This window comes from Myotis daubentonii, chromosome X (genome assembly GCF_963259705.1).
Source record: "Myotis daubentonii chromosome X, mMyoDau2.1, whole genome shotgun sequence".
Lineage (NCBI taxonomy): Eukaryota > Metazoa > Chordata > Mammalia > Chiroptera > Vespertilionidae > Myotis > Myotis daubentonii.
In genome coordinates, this window is record NC_081861.1 from 56,860,757 (window position 1) to 56,883,833 (window position 23,077).

General features: G+C 41.3%; 1 protein-coding gene and 1 long non-coding RNA gene across 2 annotated transcripts; one reads left to right on the top strand and one right to left on the bottom strand.

The window, feature by feature from the left end:
• Nucleotides 1–816: 816 nt before the first annotated feature.
• Nucleotides 817–1,705, bottom strand: TCEAL1 (transcription elongation factor A like 1). Its single transcript, XM_059680500.1, has one exon. It carries the CDS (start codon nt 1,703–1,705, stop codon nt 1,148–1,150), a length of 558 nt encoding a protein of 185 aa, XP_059536483.1. The 3' UTR covers nt 817–1,147.
• Nucleotides 1,706–1,716: 11 nt separating this feature from the next.
• Nucleotides 1,717–22,476, top strand: LOC132225211 (uncharacterized). Its single transcript, XR_009450816.1, has 3 exons — nt 1,717–2,127; nt 18,469–18,634; nt 21,848–22,476. It is a non-coding gene; the product is annotated as an uncharacterized LOC132225211 (long non-coding RNA).
• The last annotated feature ends 601 nt before the right edge of the window (nt 22,477–23,077 follow it).

A 23,077-nucleotide genomic window follows, 5' to 3' on the forward strand; every position in this document is an offset into this window, starting at 1 on the left:
CAGAACCTCTCTGGAGATCGAGACCAGAACTTGGCTGGAGATCCTGGCTAGGCTGCTGATCAACTGAACACTGTCTCCGTGCCCTTCCTTCTTCGCCGACTCCGTCTACACCTTTGGGGACCCCTGGACCCGCTGGGGCTGGACCCCGGCATCGGAGGAGGAGCATTCACTGAATATTTGTAGGAGACACAGTTCAGCTTTGGCTCAGCACGGACTCCAGAGCGATTAGTGAGACTTTGCACCTAGTGATGGGTGGGGGTCATGGAAGGAGCAGGACCCAAGAGACAGACAGCTGTGCCTAGCAGACATGACAGTATCCACAGGAAGAGAATAGCAGGGCCGTAATAAAATGTGGCATTCACCTGGAATCTCACAGGAATTGTGAATGCAAATAAGCCCTCCTTCCTGGCCTCGGGTTTGACATGCTTGCTCTAGGGGTTGGGGTCCTGAATGTTGCAGGTGGGGAAAAACACACAGCTCACATGATTTTTACCTCATTTGGTTCCACAGCAGCCCTGTGAGTCAAGTATTACTTCTATTTAAATGGGAAAAGATTGACCCTTAAATATATATTTCTGCCTGAGATTCAGAAGAAACATGGGATTTACTTTTTCAAAGTTCTGACAAGTATTTATTAAGTGCTACATTGTCTTTATAAGGTGATAGTGTATAAATTGCTTGACATTTTCCCCATTATTTTGGGGTGTAGAATTTTTTGCAACACAAGTAAAATGTGTTCGTCCTGAAAAAATGAGAAGTTCCAACAAAGCAAATGAAAAACAAACACCTATTATCTTACCACAAAAACAGCCACTGTTAAGCCTTTGAAGTATATACTTTGTTTTACTTTGCATATTAATATATAAATATACATTTTTTACAAAAATGGGATACTACATATACTTTTTGAAAAATGCTTTTTTCACTTCACAATATATAATGTCCATCTTTCCATGCAAATGGATGAGACACATGATTGATAGGGAGTCTTGCAGATGGGAGGGGAAGGAAGCCCAATTTTACACCAGTTACAAGCGAAACACCTTAAATAAAGCCATGCAAAAAAAAGTTAAAATTAAGAAGATGGCGAGAGGGATTCGAGTGGCAATACTGAAATTAGGCAAACCAGCATTAAAGGCCGGGCACATTAACTAGGATAAGGACGGTTCCGTCTCGCCTTCCAGTGCATGATCATCAATTTGTTTCGTACTCTTTTCATCTCTTCCATCTCCTCTGCTACCTTTATCATCTCCTCGTTGCTCAAATTTCTGCCGTGTATGTCCCCTTTAAACTGTGGGCGAGAGCGAGCCAGCCTTTCCTTAAAGCTTCCTTCTTCCAGCTTATGTTTTCCCACTCCGCAAGGAGGCTGCTCCATGGGAGGGCGCGCCTCGAACAGGTCCGGCCCGGAAAGGCGCTCCTCTAGGGGGCGCCCCTCGGACATCAGCAGCTCGGGAAGGAGCTCGGGAAGGAGCTCCTCGGGAAAGAACTCGTCCTCGGAGGATTGCTCTTCCGAAGACAGCTCCTCGGTAGAAAGCTCCTCCGGACAAGGCTCCTCCTCCTCCGGACAAGGCTCCTCCGGACGAGGCTCCTCCCGACAAAGCTCCTCCCGATGAGGCTCTTCGGGCGTGGGCTCTGCCCGAGGCTGCTCCTCGTCCGTCTCGGGCAAACCCTGTGGCTGCTCATTTGCTTGGCAGGATCTGTCCATGTTGGGAACGGCCTTCGTGAGCACAGTCATTCAGAAGAGACAAGCAAGACAGTTGAGTCAGCATATTTGGTGGCGGGACCAAAACCCCGGCCCTGAGTTCTCAAAGCTGCCTTTTCCTGACTCGGGGACCAGGTCCTCCCACCTACTCAGGCCGAGAGGCCGTGATCCCCCGGACCCCGCCCAGGTCGCCCCCCTCCTTCCCGAAAGCCCACCATTTTCCCAGCAGGCCTTGCCCCGGGCCTCTCCCGCAGCGGCAGGGGCGGGGCGGGAACGCCGCCGCGACTCGGTTCCCACCGGCGGCCTCCCTCGCACCCCTCCGCGGCCCCTGCCCACCCCTCCTGGACCCGGACCTCTCCCGGCCGTTTGCTCCCCGGCGTTCTCTCCGCCGTGACCTGCAGACCTGCAGACGGACGCCAGACAGGGTAGGGGTAAGGGAGAGGGTAGGGAGGAAGGACTGACACTCGCGCCCCTTTCTGGGCACCAGCCGCCCACCCCGCGCCAGCGGCTCTGCTTCCCCGTCAGCCAGGCACCCCCACCTCCCTCCATGTCTCCCTTCACCTCAAGCTTTGTCCTTCGTGCCCTCCACCCCCACCCTTCGGTGCTCGTCATTTCTTTTCAGGCGGGATGTGGAAGCTAAGGATTATTTAGAAACTGTATCTAAGTGTCTGTGGCTCCCTCTCAGGGTTGGTCCACTCACCTCCCCACCCCCAAAACCACCATTTTCTGCACCGAAGTGCTGGCGCGGGGCTGGCACAGGGAAAGGCTTGGACTCTCTGCCATCCTGATCCCTGGGACTACTGGGCAGCACTGACACTCACACCGATTTCAGAGGACCTCGGGGACTTCCTTCCTTCTGCTTTTCCCCTCGACCAAAGGGCAGACGGTGTCTGGACTGGCAAAAAGGACCAGGATGAGAGGGACTTGGGCAGACATAGGCTCCTGGTCACGTGAGGGCCGCGCGTCACCGCCGAGCTCAGATCCCCAGTTACCACTTTGACCCACGGCGGTGCAGCAGCTCTGCCAGTGTTTCCAGATCCCCAATGCACTAGGCATCGTCACTCACCTCTCTTTGTTTATATTTGCCTTTTTTTCTAGTTACCAGGGACAGCAGTCAGTATCCAGTCTTGTGGGTTATTGACTCTTCCTCTCAGCAGCTTCCCCTGATACCCACCTCTCCCCCTTTCTCACGTCATCAGTCACCAAGGCCCATTATTTCCCCTACACTCCAGATCCTGCACTGAAATTTGACTATTTCTCCTTAATGAATCAATACCATACGTCACCTCTCCCAGTTTAAATCCACACCCATAACTCTATCATGTCCATGTAGGCTCTGTCAACATGGTTTGCATCTCTTGTCACTTTCACGAAAGATAACCTTTCATTTTTCCATTACTTAAGAATTTTATTTTTTTGTGAGCCACCATACCTATATCACAAATAGAAACTCTAGTCCAATTTGGTTATCATTCAGTTCTAGAATTCTAGAAAGAATTAAGTTTGTAAAGTATGTAATTCTAAAAAGACTGAATACTTTGAATTTCATAAATCAAAATACGTATTTGTCCAAGTACAAATAGTCTGGAAACTTATCTGAAATGGGGACATTTTTGGTGAAGAGTGTGACATTACATATATACTAGTATTTATGTGTGTGTGTGTGTTTATATATATTAATGTAAATAATATAACTATATATATACTATTCAGTCATTTTTTCATAATAGAAGCAAGAGATTTTGCTGGAACTCAGATCCTTAACTAGCCATCTCTCGGTGTTGCTGGTTGAGGAAGTTTATATTAATTCATTAAGTTAGCAAATATTTGGGTTGTGGGACTGCTAGACCCAAAAAGATAGATTCAGCACAGAGCACATTCATATTAAACTGTGCAGTAATTCTGTTGACCACACACTGACTAGTGGGATTAAAATCATGCTAACATACTCAATTGTCATTATAAGTCTGTATTTTGGGATCAAATTGGGTTTTATGATCTTCACCCCCATGCCTGGATGCTACTTTCTCATGCAGATGCCCTTTCTTCCAGAGAGCAGACTATACCTCTCTTCTCTGAATTTTATACTTTCACGGTAGGTGGCAATCAGATCTGTGAAGATCTTGGGATTGCTTCTCTCAAATCCAGTGTGACCATCTAGTACGTTTCCTAACAAATTCATATGTGAAATTTTCCATTTTGTAACTTTTTGTCCAACATTTAATTTACTCTGGGCTGAGATAGCAGAAAGACAGATATTAGTTCACCTTTATATATTTTCCATGAAGTTGCACTGCACTATACCTTGTTTATTTTTTTCACCAAGGCTTGGCTCATTGTTTGTATGCTCTCTTTACAAGAGGAGCCCCATTTCATTCATTTCTTTATTTCTATCCTTTTTTCCTTACATCCTGTGATGGAGAACTCATTACATTAAAAGACCCCCTATTGAAAGTTCAGGCAATTCTAATAATTCAGAATGGGTTTTTGATGTTGTTGTGCTGAAATCTTCTTCCCAATAGTTTACACACATTGAATTGATCCTGGTTCTGCCCTCTGGAAGGTACAAGTATAAAATACAAAAGTGCCTCTTACCCTTGATAGCCTGACACGCCAGAGTCAATGTTCTGGTTCTTTCCCCTGCCCATCTGTAAAACAATCTACTTGACCTGTGACTCAACTTCCTCATCTTCAAACTTGGAGATATCATAATAGTTCCTATCTTATAGGATTGGTAAGAGGAATGAGTCAGTATATGTGAAGGGCCTGAAAGAGTACCTAGCATATAGAAAGCACTCTATAAGCATTAACTATGATAGTAGTAATAATAATAGTATGACATAGTGCTATTAACACTACTAATTATCATTCTTTTATTAACATTAATTGATCAGTTGCATTGGGCATTTTACAAAGCACTTTCAATATGTTATCTCATTTAATCCTTAAACAGTTATGTTCTTACAAAAAACCTCCTCTCTTATTTCATCTCTTTCTGATGTGATATATCTTTTCAAAGTCACTCACCATCCTATATACTCCTGAATTTGTAAATTTCTCTGAAAATACTAAATATTCTGACTAGTGTAGAATGGAATGATCTTATCACATCCTTCATTCTAGAATAGCCACTATATGTCTATACATGCATCCTAAGATCATAGCAGATACTGTGGATGCCATATCACAGTTGAATCCAATTGTGTGTGTTTTTTCAAAGAACCAATTGCATCGCCCGGCTGGTGTGGCTCAGTGGTTGAGTGACGACCCATGAACTAGGAGGTTACAGTTCAATTCCCTGTCAGGGCACATGCCCAGGTTTCAGGCTTGATCCCCAGTAGTGGGTGTGCAGGAGGCAGCTGATCAGTGATTCTCTCTAATCATCAATGTTTCTCTCTCTCTCTTCCACTCTCTGAAATAAATAAAAATATGTTTAAAAAAAACAAATTGCATAACTGATTTAGGGACTTTTTTATTTTACTGATTTGAGAAAGAGAGAGAGAAAAAAACATTGATTTGTCACCCATTGATGCATTCATTGGTTTATTCTTGTTTGTGCCCTGGGGATCGAACCAGCAACCTTGGTGTAGCTAAATAATGCTCTAACCAACTGAACTACCTTGACAGGGTTACAGTTGAATCCAGTTTAAGTTGCAGTCAACTGAGACTCCCCCACCCCAGATTTGTTTCATACATCCCTGTTAATGCACTTCTATAAGTCCATTTTAACCCAAGTACAGAAGCTTCTATTTTTCTGGGTTAAATGTTGTTTTGTTAGATTCTCTCTCTCATTCTTTGAATCCAGGTTCTGTTATTCAGTACATTAGCTACACGATATTAATTTAAAGCACACCAATCTCAGGAAAGATCTAGGGGAGATCTCAGCAAAGAGCTCTGACTCCAAATAGAAAATTCCTTTTCCCTGTTGAGTGTGGCAGCCAGGAGTGTGTGCCCTGCTGGGCCAGTTCCCTTCATTTCCTCTCTCAGTGTGACGTCTCAGGATAGGATTACTTTCTAGTGCTGCTGATAGAAGACACAGTTGCCCCTGAAAGCCAAATTAGTCCTTGATGAGAACTTGGTAAATATGGGGGGGTGGGCAGACAAGGGAGGTAGAAGGAATTAGAACCAGGAAAGGAGGAAAGGAAGACAGTGTCTTGGTATTGGCTCTTAGTCTCTGCCTGATTATAGCTGATTTGGGGTTCCCTTGAGAGGAAGGGCTCTCAACAAGGAATAGGTGAAGGTGGTCCTGCGATGGTGACAACCATTTGTTACAAATGAATTGTGATCGGCCCCTTGTCTGTATGTGATCAGGGTGGGGGCTGTGAAATAATCCTTCTGATAGATTTGATTTGCTACTGCTGATGTAAGGTCCTGTGATGATGTGTTGCTGGGCTCACTATTGCTAGTGAGGGTTGAAGTCTAAGGAGCTCCATTTTACAGGTGAGAAAACTGAGGCTCTGGGAGGTTACAGATTATTCCCACAGAAACACAGATGATAGTAAGTAGCTAAGGTGGGATTTAAATCCCAGCAATATGACATGAGAAACTGAACCTCTAACCACTTTGTAAAACTGTTCCTGGGGCCCTGACCGGTTTGGCTCAGTGGATAGACGTCAGCCTGTGGACTGAAAGGTCCCAGGTTCGATTCTGGTCAAGGGCATGTACCTTAGTTGCGGGCACATCCCCAGTAGGAGGTGTGCAGGAGGCAGCTGATCGATGTTTCTCTCTCACCTGTGTTTCTAACTCTCTATCCTTCTCCCTTCCTCTCTATATAAAATTATACACACACACACACACACACACACACACATATATGTATTTATACACATATATATGTATGTATATATTTACATACACACACACATTAAAAAAAAACAACTGTTCCTGGGCAGTGGGCTCCAGACACCTTTATGTGCAGCTGGAGTGGGCAGCACAGGCCTTTTCATGTAACGGGAGCTGAAGGCTGGCAAGGCAGCCAGGGTGCAGGGGAAAGACAGTCAGCCCTGGCAGCTGCTGCTATGACAACAGTCTCCAGGGGCGTGGCCATTTTATAAGGGATCTGAGGAAGCCCACAGGTTTCTAGTTCAGGGATTCCTGTACCCTGGTGAGGCTACACTTCTGCAGCATGATCAGAGCCCTCCTCCCTCTGAGCCCCTCTACAGCACAGACTCCTTGGAGGTCTGATTTCACTTTTCAGGGCCAGTCAGCCTGGAGTTAAGTTCTGCTCTCCAGCCCTGAAGTTTCTCCTGCTGCCGGTGCCTCTGCATTCTTTCCTAGTGACACCCATGGCAGTTCTTTGGTCTCAAGACTTGCTAATGTGGGCTACACCAGGCCTTGTCCACACTGTGGCTCTCAGACTCTCCTCCCCCACCTCCACCCCAGGGGAAATAGTCAAGTGCGAAATGCAATGACTAGAGCCTTCTCTTTCTGCTTCTGGCCTTATCCTACCAGGGCCTACACACACACCCTGTACATGCCCAGAGAAACAAGGAAGGGTCTTTGAGGAAATGTGGGATAGCAACTCAGGCTGCTAGGAAATACTCAGGCCCGGGGAAGGCAGGGCCAATCTGGGTCAAAGGGAGGCAATACCAGGCTCTGGGCTGGGCAGGACTTGGGCTGTCACTCACTCGCTGGAGGGCTCTGGAGGCCTGGGAGTCTTCTACCCCTCTCTGTGTTTCTATGTTCTCCTTTCTAAAAGGTAGAGCAAGGCGTTGTGGTAGAAAAGTGAATGAGATCCCCTCCAGCTCTAGGATGCTACAACTCCATGCTGTCCACTGTGGTGAGGGGGGCTTCTCGTAGAAACACCATTAGGGCTGAGTGGGGACCTCTGTATTCTGTGGCTGCTGCTGCCTTTCCCAGGATCTAGAAGAGCTCAGAGCACAGACCTCATCATATGCTGGCCTTCTCTGCTGGACTCTGACACACTCACAGCTTTATTCTTAGCCTTTCAGAGACTCAAAAGGGCCTAGACACCAATCTGATGTCTGGGTGACAGGGTGGGACAGAGGCAAGGTAGGCAACATAATTTGCATGGCTAGTGTAAAATGACAATGCGAGGCCTCTTGTTCAAAAGCCAAAAGAATAAAAAATAAACTCTTTATTGTGGAATACTCTTTAAAATATATTTTTAATTGACTTCAGATAGGAAGGGAGAGGGAGAGAGAGATAGAAACATCAATGATGAGAGAGAATCATTGATGGGCTGCCTTCTGCACGCATCCCAACTGGGGATTGAGCCCGAAACCCGAGTATGTACTCTGACTGGGAATTGAACTGTGAACTCCTGGTTCATAGGTCGATGTTTAACCACTGAGCCACACCGGCCAGGCTGTGGAATACTTTTTTTTTTTTTAAAACCAAGAACATTTTCTTTTTTTTTTAAAAATATATTTTATTGATTTTTTACAGAGAGGAAGGGAGAGAGACAGAGAGTCAGAAACATCGATGAGAGAGAAACATCGATCAGCTGCCTCCTGCACATCTCCCACTGGGGATGTGCCCGCAACCCAGGTACATGCCCTTGACCGGAATCGAACCTGGGACCTTTCAGTCCGCAAGCCGACGCTCTATCCACTGAGCCAAACCGGTTTCGGCCTGTGGAATACTTTTTAAAAAACAAGAATATCATCAAAAGTACTAAAATACAAGTATAAAGTTTTTCTTTCTCCTATCATCTCTCTTTTGACTTTTCATGTTTTTTTTTAAATAGACTTCATTTTTTTAGAACAGTTTTAGATTTACAGAGAAATTGAGAAGATACAATAAAGCAGTGGTTCTCAACCTTCCTAATGCTGCGACCCTTTAATACAGTTCCTCATGTTGTAGTGACCCCCCAACCATAAAATTATTTTCGTTGCTACTCCATAACTGTAATTTTGCTACTGTAAACAATATGTAATTACATATGTGTTTTCCGATGGTCTTAGGCGACCCCTGTGAAAGGGTCATTCGACCCCCCAAGGGGTCGCGACCCACAGGTTGAGAACCGCTGCAATAAATAATTCCCATATACTCCACACCCAGTAGCATCTTACAATAGTATGGTACATTTGTTATAATTAATGAACCAATATGGATATATTGTTATTAAAGTCTATACTTTATTCATATTTCCTTTGTTTTTACTTAATGCCCTTTTTTTCTTCTCCTGGATCCTCTCCAGGATACCCTGTTGCTTTTAGTTGTCACATCTCCTTGGGCTCCTCTTGGCTGTGACAGTGTCTCAGACTTTCTTTGATTTTTTTTTAATCCTCACCTGAGGATATGTTTTTTAATTGATTTTGAGAGAGAGAAAGGGAAAGAGAGAAACATCGATGTGAGAGAAACATTGATCATTTGCCTCCTGCACGCTCCGGGATCAGGGATAGAACCCACAACCTGGGTATGTTCCCTGACCAGGTATCGAACCCACAAACTTTTGGTGTATGGGACGATGCTCCAGCTAACTGAGCAACCCAGCTAGGGCCCAGACTTTCTCTGATTTTGATGACCTTTACAATTCTGAGTATACTAGTCAGGTATTGGTAGATTGCCCATCTATTAGGATTTGGCTGGTGTTTTTCTCTTGGATAGACTAGGGTTATGGGTTTTGGGGAGGAAGATCACAGAGATAAAGTGCTATTTCATCGCATCATATCAAGGCTACATGCTATCAATATGATTTATGACCATTGATGTTGCCCTTGTCATGGTGCTTTTTATTTATCATTTAATATTATTCTAAGTAAAGAAAAATTAAAATTTTAAGTTATTAACATGAATTAATTGTACAATGCCAATTTTATTTTTAAAAAAATATTTTTATTGATTTCAGAGAGGAAGGGAGAGGGAGAGAGAGATAGACACATCAATGATGAGAGAGAATAATTTATCGGCTGCCTTCTGCATGCCCCCTACTGGGGATTGAGCCCACAACCCGGGCATGTGCCCTTGACCAGAATCGAGCCCACGACCCTTCAGTCCGCAGGCTGACGCTCTATTCACTGAGCCAAAACGGCTAGGTCTACAATGCCAATTTTAAATGCAAACATAAGAGTATCTGACTCATGCAGAATCACCAGATTTGCACAACTCATATTTCTGTAGCTCATACATGCATATTTACTTCTTACCAGAACAGTGGAAATGCTGCACAAAATTAACTCAGCTGTTTTTTATTTCACTTCTTGATACATGCACATGTGCATATTCTACAGGACTGAAAGGAAAAGGAACTGTGGTTGCTCTATCTTTCCCTTCTTTGTCATCATTTTCAATGTAAGTGGTTGGCAAATACGGGGAAGTAACACATTTGAGAAATGATATGATTGGGTTTCTTGGTCATTTGTCTTTCTTAAAATAAGATTCTGTGTTGGAAGTAAGTTCTGAATGGAACCAAAAGGGTGGCCTTTCCTGTCTGTCAGCAATCATAAAAGTAATAGGCTTACCATTTACATGTTTGAGTGTTGCCAGATTCCCCATACATCAAGAGTGTATTGGAATGTTGCGCTTATGGGGCATGGGGAATGCAGTATGCAAGTGAGGCAATGAGAATGGCAGACATACATATTGCGTTTCTTCTGTCCTTTTGCAAATACCATGCTGTCTTGATTACTGCAACTTTATAGGAAGCTCAAAGTCAGGTATTGTCAGTCCTCTGATATTGTTATTTTTAAAGATTGTTTTAACTGCCACAATTCCCATGGATTTCCTCACAGATTTTACAATCAGCTTGTCGATTCTCACACAAAAAGCCAGCTGGGATCTTACTTGAAATTATATTGAATATACAGATTAATCTGGGAAGAATTGCTACTTTGACACTATTGAGTCTTCTGATATGTGAACATGGTACACTTTGCCATTTTTTTTTAGGTCTTCCATAATTATTCTCAACAATATATCATAGTCTTCATGTCATGCATAAAATTTATTCCAAATTACTTCATGCTTTTTAATGCCATTGCAAATGGTATTTAATTTTTTTCATTTTCTAATTATTTATATATAATGTACATATTTGATTTTTGTATATTGACCTTTAATCCTGAGACCATGCTAAATGCACTTATTAGTTCTAATGACATTTTATAAAAATATTTTTTTTTATTCCAGAGAGAGAGAGAGAGAGAAAGAGAGAGAGAGAGAGAGAGAGAAACATCAACGATGAGAGAGAATCGTCAATCGGCTCCCTCCTGCATGCCCCCTACTGGGCATTGAGCCTGCAACCCAGGCACATGCCCTATCTGGGAATGGAACCCTTGTCTCCTGATTCATGGGTCAATGCTCAACCACTGAGAGATACTGGCCAGGCAGTTCTAATAACTTTTTATAGATTCTAGGGCATTCTACACACTCATGATATTCCTGCAAATAAAAAGTTTTACTTCTTGCCCTAGGTGGTTTGGCTCAATGGGTAGAGCATCGACCTGCGGACTAAAGGGTTGTGGGTTCAATTCTGGTCAAGGGCACCCATTCAGGCGCATGTGGGAGGCAACCAGTCGATGTATCTCTCTCACATTGATGTTTCTCTCTCTCTGTGTCTCTCCCCCTCCCTTCCACACTCTAAAAATCAATGGAAAAATATCATTGGGTGAAGATAACAAAAAAGTTTTACTTCTTCTCCCATCTATATGCCTTTTCTTTCCTTGCCTATTGCACTAACTAGGATTTTCAGTACATTGTTGAATAGCAGTGGTGAGAGCAGATATCCTTGCATCATTACAGGAAGAAAGCATTCAGTCTTTCACTATTATAAGTATGATGTCAGCTGTAGTTTTTTCATAGATGCCTTATTTCAGGCTGAGGAATTTCCTTTCTACTTATAGTCTCCTGAGAGATTTTATCATAAATAGGTATTATTGTCTTTTCTCAAATGCCTTATCTTTATCTGTTGAGACAGTCAATAGATACTTGACTGCTTTAGGATAATTTTTCTCCTTTATTACATTAATTTGTTGAATTAAACTGACTTTTAAATGCTCAGCCAACTTTGCATTTATGGGATAAACCTCACTTTGTCATGATGTATTTATTATACTCATATACAGCTGGATTCAGTTTCCCAAATTTTTTAAAATATGTTTTTTATTGATTTTAGAGAGAAAGGGAGAGGGAGAGAGAGAAAGAGAAACATTAATGAGAGAGATACATCAATTCGCTGCCTCCTGTGTAACCCCCACTGGGGATTGAGCCTGCAACCTGGGCATGTGCCTTCACTGGGAATCGAATTGGTGACCTCTCAGTACATGGGACAATGCTCAACCAACTGATGACCAGGGCCAATTTCCCAAAATTTTAAAAATGTACTTTTATGAAATATATTGGTCTTAGTTTTCTTGTAGTGGGTTTGTTTTAGTATCAGGGTAATTCTGGCTCCATTATATATAGAGGAGAACTCTTCCTCTACTTTTTGAAAGAGTTTGGTTAAAATTGGTATTCTATCATCCTTAAATGTTTGATGGAATTCACTAGTGAAGACATCTGGGCCTAGAGTTTTCTTGGAAATTTGTGTGTGTTTTAAATGTCCTCCTTTTTTAAAATTCTTTATTGTTGAAAGTATTACATATGTCTCCTTTTTTCTCCCCATAAATGTCTTCCTTTTTTTAAAAGGTTTTTTTTTATTGTTTTTTAGAAAAAGAGGAAGGCAGATGGAGAAAGAGTGAGAAACAGCTGATGTGAGAGCGAAACATGGGTCAACTGCCTCCTGCATTCCTCCTACGGGGGATGGGACCCAAAACCCCAGGCATGTGCCCTGACTGGGAATTGAACTGGCAACCTCCTGGTTCACTGGACAATACCTACCCAACTGAGCCACAATGACTAGGGCTCTTGGAAGGTTTTTAATAACAGTTTAATTTTCTTTTTTAGATACAGGTAGTGGCATGCTAGAACTGACTTATATCAGTTAATACGAGCTGATTGTTACCATCTCTTAACCAGTCTTCATTGAGTGATGTCAAATTGATAGTAATTTAAAATTGGCCATGGTCTGCACCACAGAAATTAGGTATGTTTACGAATCAGGGGTTTTATTTTCTTTTAGAGAACTGGTGGTTAAATACCACTCTTCTGTTCAGGTTTTTTTTTCTTTTTAGTGAATTTGATAATTTGTGTCTTTCAAGGAATTTGACAGTTTTATATTATTGAGTTTATTGGCATACAGTTGATCATAATATGTCTATACTTTAAGTATTCGGAGGATCTATATTGATGTCCCCTTCCTTTTTTTTTTTCATTTTAACAGCTTTGTTGTGATATTGAAAGTGTACAATTCAGTGTTTTTAGTATATTCACAGATATATGCAACCACAGTCAATGTTAGAACATTTTCCTCACCTCAAAAAGAAAGCCTATATCCTTTAGCTATCATTCCTTATTCTCCCCTACCCACCCTAACCCTATGAAACCACAAATCTATTTTCCGTATCTATGGAACCATGTAATATGTTGTCTTTTGTGACTAGCATCTTTCACTTAAGATGTTTTCAAATCCATCCATGTTGTATCATGTATTAGTACTTTATTGGGTTTTTTTTAGCCAAATAATATTCCATACCACATTCTTTAACCTATTAGTTGAGAGAGATTTGGGTTGTTTTTCACCTTTTGACTATTATGAATAATGCTGCTATAAACAGTTGCAGGAATTTTGATAGGGATTGCACTTAATCTATAGATCAGTTTTGGGGTTATTGTCAGTTTAATATGAAGTCTTCCAATCTATGAACATGAGATGTTTTTCCATTTTTATACTTCTTTAAACAATGTTTTTTGGTTTTTAATGTACAATTCTTGCACTTTTGTTAAATGTATCCTTAAGTATTTTATTCTTATTTATGCTATTGTAAATTTCATTTTTGGATTGTTCATTGCAGACATATAAAAATATAATTGATTTTGGTATATTGAAATTGTATTCTGCTGAACAAGGTAGCAAGATCCAATTTAGTTCTAGTAGTTTTTAGTGGAGTCCTTAGGATTTTCTCTATAAAATCATATCATTTATGAATATAGATAGTTTTACTTCTGTCTTTTTCAGTCTGATGCCTTTTATTTTTTTCTTGCCTAACTTCCATGGCTAGAACCACTAGCACAGTATTGACTAGAAGTGGACAGAGTAAACATCCTTGTCTTGTTGCTGATCTTAAGGGGAAAATATCCAGTTTTTCACCATTAAGTATGTTAGCTGTGCATTTCTCATAGATGCCCTTTGTCAAGTTGAGGAAGTTCTTTTCTATTCCTAGTTTGCTGTGTTTTTATTATAGAAAGGTATTGAATTTTTTAAAATGCTTTTTTCACCTTTTGAGATTGTTCTTTATTCTATTAATATGTTATATTAATATATAATATATATAATATTATATATTGTATATAATATATAATCCTATATAATAAAGAGCTAATATGCTAATTTGACTGAACAGCAGAAACACTGTCCGGACATCCTTCCAGATGACTGTCCAGAAGACCTTCCGGATGAAGCCAGGGCTGCAAGGGCTGGCAAGGCAGCCGGGGCTGCAAGGGCCAAGCACCTTGCACAAATTTTGTGCATCAGGCCTCTAGTAATATATATAATATTATATATTAATATTGATATGTGTTTTACATTGATTGATTCTTAGATGTCAAACCAACATTTTTATTGATTTCAGAGAGGAAGGGAGAGGAAGACAAAGATAGAAACATCAATGATGAGAGAGAATCATTGATTGGCTGCCTCCTTCATGGCCCTACTATGGTTTTGGTAACAGGATAATTATTCACTCCTCTTCTATTTTTTGGGAAAAGTTTTTAAAGAAGTGGTATTAATTCTTCTTTACATATTTGGTAGAATTCATGTCTTTCTAGGAATTTGTCTATTTTAGCTAAGTTATCTAACATAGTGGCATACAATTATTCATAGTATTCCTCTATAATCCTTTTATTGCTAAGTCAGTAGTAATGTCCTCTTTCATTTCTGACTCTAATAATTTTGTTTTTTTTCTTTTCTTCCTGGATAATCAATCTAAAGATATGCCAATTTTGTTGATATTTACAGAGAACCGGTTTTGTTTTTTAAGTCTCTGTTTCATTAGTTTCTCTCTAGTCTTTATTACTTTCTTCCTTCTGTTTATTTTAGGTTTAGTTTCCTCTCTTTTTAGGGTTTTATGGTGGAAGGTTAGGTTGTTGATTTGATATTTTTCTTCTTTTTTCATACAGACAGTTAATATAGGCATTAGCAGTAAATGTCCCTTTAAGCATTGCTTTAGCTGTGTCCCATAAGCTTTGGTATGTTGTGTCTTTGTTTTCATTCATTTCAGTATGTTTTCTAATTTCCCTTTTTATTTCTTCTTTGATCCTTTGGTCATTTTGGAGTGCGTTGTTTAATTTCCACGTAATTGTGATTTTCCCAAATTTCTTTTTGTTTTCCTCTTTCATTCCATGTTAGCAGAAAACATACTTAGCATTATTTATAGTAGTTTATTGTAGTTTGTTTTATTGCCTAGCATATGGTCTGTTCTGGAGTATATTCCCTGTGCACTTCCAAAGAATGTGTATCCTGGAGCATTCTACAGATGTCTATTAGGTCTAGTCACTTTATAGTATTGTTCAGGTCATCCATTTTCTTCTTGATCTTCTGCCTAGTTGTTCTAGCCATTATTAAAAATTGAAATGGATAGAAAACATCGATGGAAGAGAAACATCATTGATAGGCTGCCTCCTGCATGCCCCCAACTGGGGACCAAGCCCACAACCTAGGCATGTGTCCTGACCAGGAATCAAACCTGTGACCTCCTGGTGCATAGGTCGACACCTAATCAACTGAGCCACACCGGCCAGGGCCATTCACACTTTATATTATTACTGATATAGTTGGATTTACCTCTGACATTTCACTGTTTTCTATGTCTCATATCTATTCCTCTCTTACATTAAGTGAACATTTTCTAATGTTGCATTTTAATTTCATTAATGATTTTTTGCTATATTTTAAAATTATATCCTTAGTATTTGCACCAGTGCATACTATATACGTATTTATCAGAATAAGCTTCAGATTTATACTAACATAATTCTAGTGAGCTACAGAAATATTACTCCTATGTAGCTCTTTTTCCTCCCCCTCTGTTTGTGATTTTCTTGATATATATATAATGTCTAAATATCTTACAAACCCAACAATATACCATTATAATTATTACTTTATATAACTATACACAAACACATACACACACATACACATACATATGAATATATATATTCATACTAGAGTCCCATTGCACAAAGAGATTCGTGCAATAGGCCTTCCCTTCCCCTGGCTGCCGGCACCAGTTTTCCTCAGGCACCCGGAACCCAGGCCTTTGCTCCAGTCAGAGCCTTCAGTCTTCGCTCTGCTGCTTCGCGCCTACATATGCAAATTAATGGCCATCTTTGTTGGGTTAATTTGCATACTCTCCTGATTGGCTGGTGAGCGTAGTGGAGGGATGGTCAGTTTACATGTTTGTCTATTATTAGGTAAGATTCCTTTGGGCTAGGTTTATTTTATTTTTATTTTTTAATCTTTATTGTTGAGAGTATTACAGATGTGCCCCTTTCGCCGCCCCCCCATTGTCCTCCTCCACCTAGATCCCACTCCACCCCAGGCCTTCACCACTGTATTGTTTGTGTCCATGGGTAATGCATATAGGCATAAAAAACTTTGGTTAATCTCTTCCCAACCCCATACCCCTCATTCCCTCTGAGATTTCAGTCTTTTCCATGTTTCCATGCCTCTAATTCTATTTTATTCACCAGTTTATCTTGTTCATTAGATTCCTTGTTCATTTATTTTAATTTTTAGATTCCATTGTTGATAGATAGGTATTTATTGTCATTTTATTCTTTTTTTTCCTTTATTTTATTTTCCGTTTTTTCCATCACCATTTATCCCCTCTTCCACCTCCAACCACTTCCCCTCCACACATTCCCCGCCACCCCTGCAATCACCACACTGTTCTTCATGTCCATGGGCTCAGGCGTGACTCAGCACTCAACTTGCTGCCACCTCTCCTGGACCCCCTTCTCTCCCCAGCCTCTCCCCAGATTCCACTCGTCCGCACCTTCTCCTGCTCCTCAGCACAGGTGAGTGTGTATCTGAAATGTCCTATGAACAGGGTTCAGTGAAAACAAACAAACAAACGTTGGCCGCAGAAACGGGGAAGACTGAGTCCCTATGAGCTCCTCTCTTACCAGCACTGCATGGTCTGGTCAGTGCTTCAGGCTGCCCCCTCTGGGCTCAATCTTTGGTAATTATGGCACCCAGATCTCAAATCCCCCGGTGCCAACAGTCTTACAGATTTCCTTTCCCCAGTCAGGGGCTGTGCCTGTCCCAAGGGAAACGGCTGGGTGCCGCGCAGTCTCCCTCTGACCCTCTGGGCCCAGAGATCTGGCAAACTTTCCTGCTCAAGCCCTGGTTTTTACCTTTCCAAGGGAACTCTGCCCTTCCCGGCTGCAAACTGTCTCACCAGCTGAGTCTGCTTCGCCAATTCGGGGTGGGTATTATTAGCTTCAGCTGCTCATTCTATCTGCTCTGGGACAAGCCTTGGGACACGTCTACCTATTCCGCCACCATCTTGTCTCTCTCTCGTGTTGCATTCTTTTCCTTTACATGCAGGCGCACCATTTCTAATACTAGCAGTGAATACTTTAGCAGCCAATTGCCACATTATTAGTCTTGGACTGACTTGTTTGGTGTGTGCAACAGGAAATATTTCACTTTCGGAGAACAAGAAAAATAGGCTTATTTGCGTTACACTTATTAATTTGTGCAGTCATTCAGTGTCTGGTAAGTTAATGTTCAAGAAAATCTTTTATATTAAAATGTTGTATTATTTTATGTTAATGATTACTCACTTATTTCAGCCCTTTGTATTTCAGCATGTCTCTTAAAATAAACCTACGTTTCTATGAAAATTGAAGCTTTTGTTTTTTTTGTGGCCCACATAAACTTAAACCTTGTTTATTTGGCCCATGTTAGCCTTTGAGTTTGACATGCTTGTTTTTATTATTTTTCTAATTTTTTTAAATTGATTTCAGAGAGGAAGAGAGAGATAGAAACATCAGTGATGAGAGAGAATCACTGATTGGCTGCCTCCTGCACATCCCCTACTGGGGACTGAGCCTGCAATCTGAACATGTGCCCTTGACCAGGATCAAACCCAAGACCCTTCATTCAGCAGGCTGAAGCTCTATCCACTGAGCTAAACTGGCGAGAGTTGACATGCTTGTTGTTTTAGATAATTTAGTTTAGTTTAGATATTCCAACTGTCCCTAAACAAATAATATCTGTGCCAATACAGTATGACACCTCTTATTTTGCTCCTCAGTGGGCACAGCTTTAGGTATGCTTACAGTCAGGTGGTTTTGTCAGGGCTCTCTGACTATTTCCCTGAGCACACATAGTATGTATGTATGTATGTATGTATGTATTTATTTATTTGTTAATCCTCACCTGAGGATATATTTCCATTGATTTTTAGAGAGAGTGGATGGAAGGGAGGATGGGGAGAGAGATAGAGAAAGATGCACCCCAACCAGGGCCAGGGTTGAAACCACAAGGTATGTGCCCTTGAACAGGAATCAAACCCGTGACCCTTTGGTCCTCAGGCTGATGCTTTAACCACTCAGCAAAACTGGCCAGGACCACAAAGAGCTTTTAAATGCCACTAATTGTCTGCTGATTGCACTATTGTTTTTTAATAGAATTTATTTATTTATTTGTTTGTTTGTTTATTTATTAAATATGTTTCTATTGATTTATTTTATAGAGGAAAGGAGAGGGATAAAGATAGAAACATTGATAAGAGCGAATCACCGATTGGCTGCCTCCTGCATGCCCCTACTGGGGATTGAGCCCACAATCCTGGCATGTGCCCTGAACAGGAATTCAACTGGGACCTCTTGGTGTTCAACCAACTTAGCCACACCTGCTGAGTAAGCACTATTATTTTTAACAGTGCCCTGAGGCACAAATTGTTCTAGTAACTAAGATTAGTTCTTCTCCTGGGTCTCCTAGTTTTCTCTCTCTTTCCCAGGTTTTCTCAGGTAAATAGCTGACCTAGAATTTAGCTTATATCTCTAATGAATCTACCATTGTCCTCTCAATAGTCTTTCACCATGTGTGGCGCTATCTGACACTATTTATAACACCAAAAGTGTTGTGTTCTTCAACACCAACCAGTTCTCTAATTCTCCAGCAACTGGGTGTTCTACAACTCGATTCAATTATTTGTTTTACATTTCTATTTATTGCCAAGAGAGAGAGAGACGAGAGAGAGAGAAATTTTTGTTGTTCCACTTATTCATGGGTTCATTGGTTGATTCTTGCATGTGCCCTGACTGGGGATCGAATCCACAACCGTGGTCCCTCGGGAGGATGCTCAAACCAACTGAGCTACCTGGCCAGGGCTCAATTCCGTTCTTATACTAATTCATCAAATTAATGCAGACCCAACAGGTTAAGGGGTGAGTCCTACAAAAATGCCCCCACCAGCCACAAATGCAGTACCCAGGGTACTTATACTTTTGCTCAGCCAGCTACAAATTTGGGGAGTTCTCATGATCCCCTCTTCAGTTGTTTTAAAATATATTTTTATTGATTTCAGAGAGGAAGGGAGAGAGAGAAACATCATTGATGAGAGAGAATCATTGATTCTCTAATAATTGATTAGAGAATCATTCCTGCACGTCTTCCACTGGGGATCGAGTCTGGTACCTGGGCATGTGTCCTGACCAGGAATGGAACCATGACCTCCTGGTTCATAGGTCGATGCTCAACCACTGAGCCTCGCCAGCTGGGCTCCCCTCTTTAATTTTGATAATTTACTGGAACAACTCAGGGAACTCCAAGTGCTTTAGTTACTATACCAGTTTATTTTAAAGGATACAACTCAGGGACAGCTAAATGGAAGAGAGGCTCAGAGCAAGGCATTGGGAGGAAGGAGTGGTACAGGGTTACATCACATGGGCATGATTGATTAAATCATTAGTCATTGGTAATTGAATTCAATCTCCAGCCCCTCTTATCTCTCTAGAGGTTGGGGGTCAGGGTATGGTGAGACTGAAAATTCTAACTCTTTAATCATTTGTTTCATCTTTATGGTAACCAGCACCCATCCTGAAATTAGGGGGTCCCACTATGTATCACCTTGTTAATAATAAATTCAGATGTGATCAAAAGAGACTTGTGAATAAAAAAGACACTTCTATCATTTAGGAAACCCTAATGGTTTTAGGAGCTCTGTGCCAGGAACTGGAGACAAAAATCAAATACATATTTTTATTATACCAAATACCACAACCTCCACTGTTTTCAAGAGCAACTTTAGGCTTGATCTCCACACTGTACGAATGAAGTGATTTCCTTTGGGAAGATTTAGAGCTATCTGTTTTATAGTTTGCTTCTCTCCTTAGGTAAAATATCCAAGCCATGGCTCTGGAGTTTACAATATTTATTTTATATTATCACCGTATATCTTTAAATATTGTGACTTTGTGGATAATGGAAGAACTTTACAACTGTGTATTCCCCCTCTCATTCTTTCTTTATTGTTGTTTTATATTTTACTTGTACATGTGTTATAATTCCACAATACATTGTTATTATTTACTAGGGGCCCGGTGCACGAAATTCGTGCACTGGGTGTGTGTGGGGGGGAGTGTCCCTCAGCCCAGCCTGCCCCCTCTCACATACTGGGAGCCCTCAGGCGTTGACCCCCATCACCCTCCAATCGCAGGATCGGCCCCTTGCCCAGGCCTGACGCCTCTGGCCTAGGCGTCCGGCCCGGGCAGCGGGGACCCATAGCTGCAGCGGCCCCGCGATCGTGGGCTTCGCTTTAGGCCCAGGCAAGGGACCCCTAGCTCCCGGGACTGCCAGCTTCGACCGTGCCCAGCTCCCATCGCTGGCTCCACCCCTACTTCCTGCTATCACTGGCCAGGGCGGCAAAGGCGCCTGATTCTCCGATCATGGCTGGGGGGCAGGGCAAAGGCGGCCCCAGGGCCGCCTTTGCCCTGCCCCCCAGCTCTTAGCTCCCCCCTGGGTTTCCGATCACTGTCAGTGGCAGGGGGCTTCTTCCTGCTTTCCCTTTCGCCTCCCTGCATTGTGCCTATATATGCAAATTAACAGCCATCTTGTTGGCAGTTAACTGCCAATCTTAGTTGGCAGTTAATTTGCATATAGCCCTGATTAGCCAATGAAAAGGGTATCGTCGGACACCAATTACCATTTTTCTCTTTTATTAGTGTAGATTGTACACTTTTTCTCTTTAACAGTGTTATTGAGATATAATTTATATGCCATATAATTCACCCACATAAAGAGTACAAATAAGCCAGTCGGTGTGGCTCAGTGGTTCAGCATCGATCTATGAACCAGGAGGTCATGGTTTGTTTCCCGGTCAGGGCACATGGCCAGGTTGCAGGCTCAATCCCTAGTTGGGATGCCTTAAGGAGACAGCCGATTGATGATTCTTTGTTATCATTGATGTTTCTATCTCTCCCTCTCCTTTCCTCTCTCTGAAATCAGTAAAAGCATATTTTTTTAAAAGAGAGTACAAAGCAGTGGTTTTTAGTACATTCACTGGGTTAGGCCGCCATCAGACAAGATTTTAGAACATTTTCATTACCCCCAAAAGAAACCTGGTATCCATTAGCAATAATTTCCTATCCCTACCCTTTTGCCAGCCCCAAGCAAACCCTAATCTACTTTCTGTCTCTATGTATTTACCAATATGGAAATTTCTTACAAATCAAATAATAAAACATAGTCTTTTGTGACTTCTTTCACTTAGTATATTGTTTTAAAGGTTCATTCATATTATAACGTGTTTCAGTACTTCTTTTAGTTGCCAAATATATTTTATGATATATCACATATTGTTTATCTAACCTCAGTTGATGAATATTTGGGGTTTTTTCCTTGGCTATTGAACATTTGTGTTTAATTTTTGTGTGGCCATATCTTTTCCTTTCTCTTGGGTATATACCAAGGAATGGAATTGCTTGGTCATTTGATAAATCTGTATTTAACATCTTGAAGCACTGCCAGTCCATTTTTCAAGGCATTTTACATTCCCATCAGCAATGTTAGAGGGCTTGTTTCTCATCACCCTCACCAAAACTTTTTCTTTTCCGCCCTTTCCATTTTAGCCATCATAAATTGTCCTGCATGACAGACTAGAAGTCTTAGCAGATCTACCTAATACATGGACACAAACCCAAACAGGCAGCCAAAATGGAGAGACAAGAAAAGAACAAGCCCCAAATAAAAGAACAAGAGAATTCTCCAGAAGAAGAGATAAATGAAATGGAGATAAGAAAAGTATCAGATATCCCTAGCCAGTTTGGCTCAGTGGATAGAGCATCAGCCTATGGACTGAAGGGTCCCAGGTTCGATTCCGGTCAAGGGCATGTGCCTGGGTTGTGGGCTCGATTCCCAGTAGGGGACGTGCAGGGGGCAGCCGATCAATGATCCTCTTTCATCATTGATGTTTCTCACTTCCTCTCTGAAATCAATATATATATATATATGTATACTTTTTAAAAGAAGTGTATCAGATATAGAGTTCAGAATAATGATTACAAGGATACTCAACAGCATGAGAAAATACGTAAAAACTATGAAAAATGACTAATCGGAAATGAAGGATGACATAGTACTAATAACACATTGGAAGGAATACACAGCAGATTATGGGAAGCCGAAGATCGGATCAGTGAATTAGAAGACAGGATAGAAAGAAATCACTCAATCAGAGAACCAAGAAGAAGAAAAAATTTTTAAAAACCAAACAGGAGCATAGCTTAAGGGAGCTGTGGGACAACATAAAACAATGATATTTGAATAGTAGGTGAGCTATAAGAAGCAGAAAGGGAGAAAGGGATAGAGAACATATTTGAAGAAATAATGGCAGAAAACTTCCCTAACCTGGTGAAGGAAAAAGACACAAGTTCAGGAGGCATAGAGAGTCCCAAGTAAGAGGAACCCAAACAGGCCCACACCCAGACACAGCATAATTAAAATGCCAAAAGTTAAAGACAAAGAATATTAAAGGCAACAAGAGAAAAGGAATTTGTTACCTACAGAGGAGCTCCAATAAGGCTGTCAGCAATTTTTCATCAGAAACTCTACAGGCTAGAAGGGGATGGCATGAAGTATTTAAGGTAATGAAAAGCAAGGATCTGAAACCATGACTACTATATCCAGCAAGGCTATCATTCAAAATAGATAGTGAAATGAGCTTCCCAGACAAAAAAAAAAGCTAAAGGAGTTTATAACCACCAAACCAGCATTGTAAGAAATGCTAAAGGGACTGCTGTAATATAGGAAAGAGAGAGTAGGGGTGGGAGAGATAGGCATAAAGAATTAAAATGGCAATA

Coding starts and splice junctions, on each gene's coding strand:
- TCEAL1 (XM_059680500.1), bottom strand. CDS start 1,705: ATGGACAGATCCTGCCAAGCAAATGAGCAGCCACAGGGTTTGCCCGAG.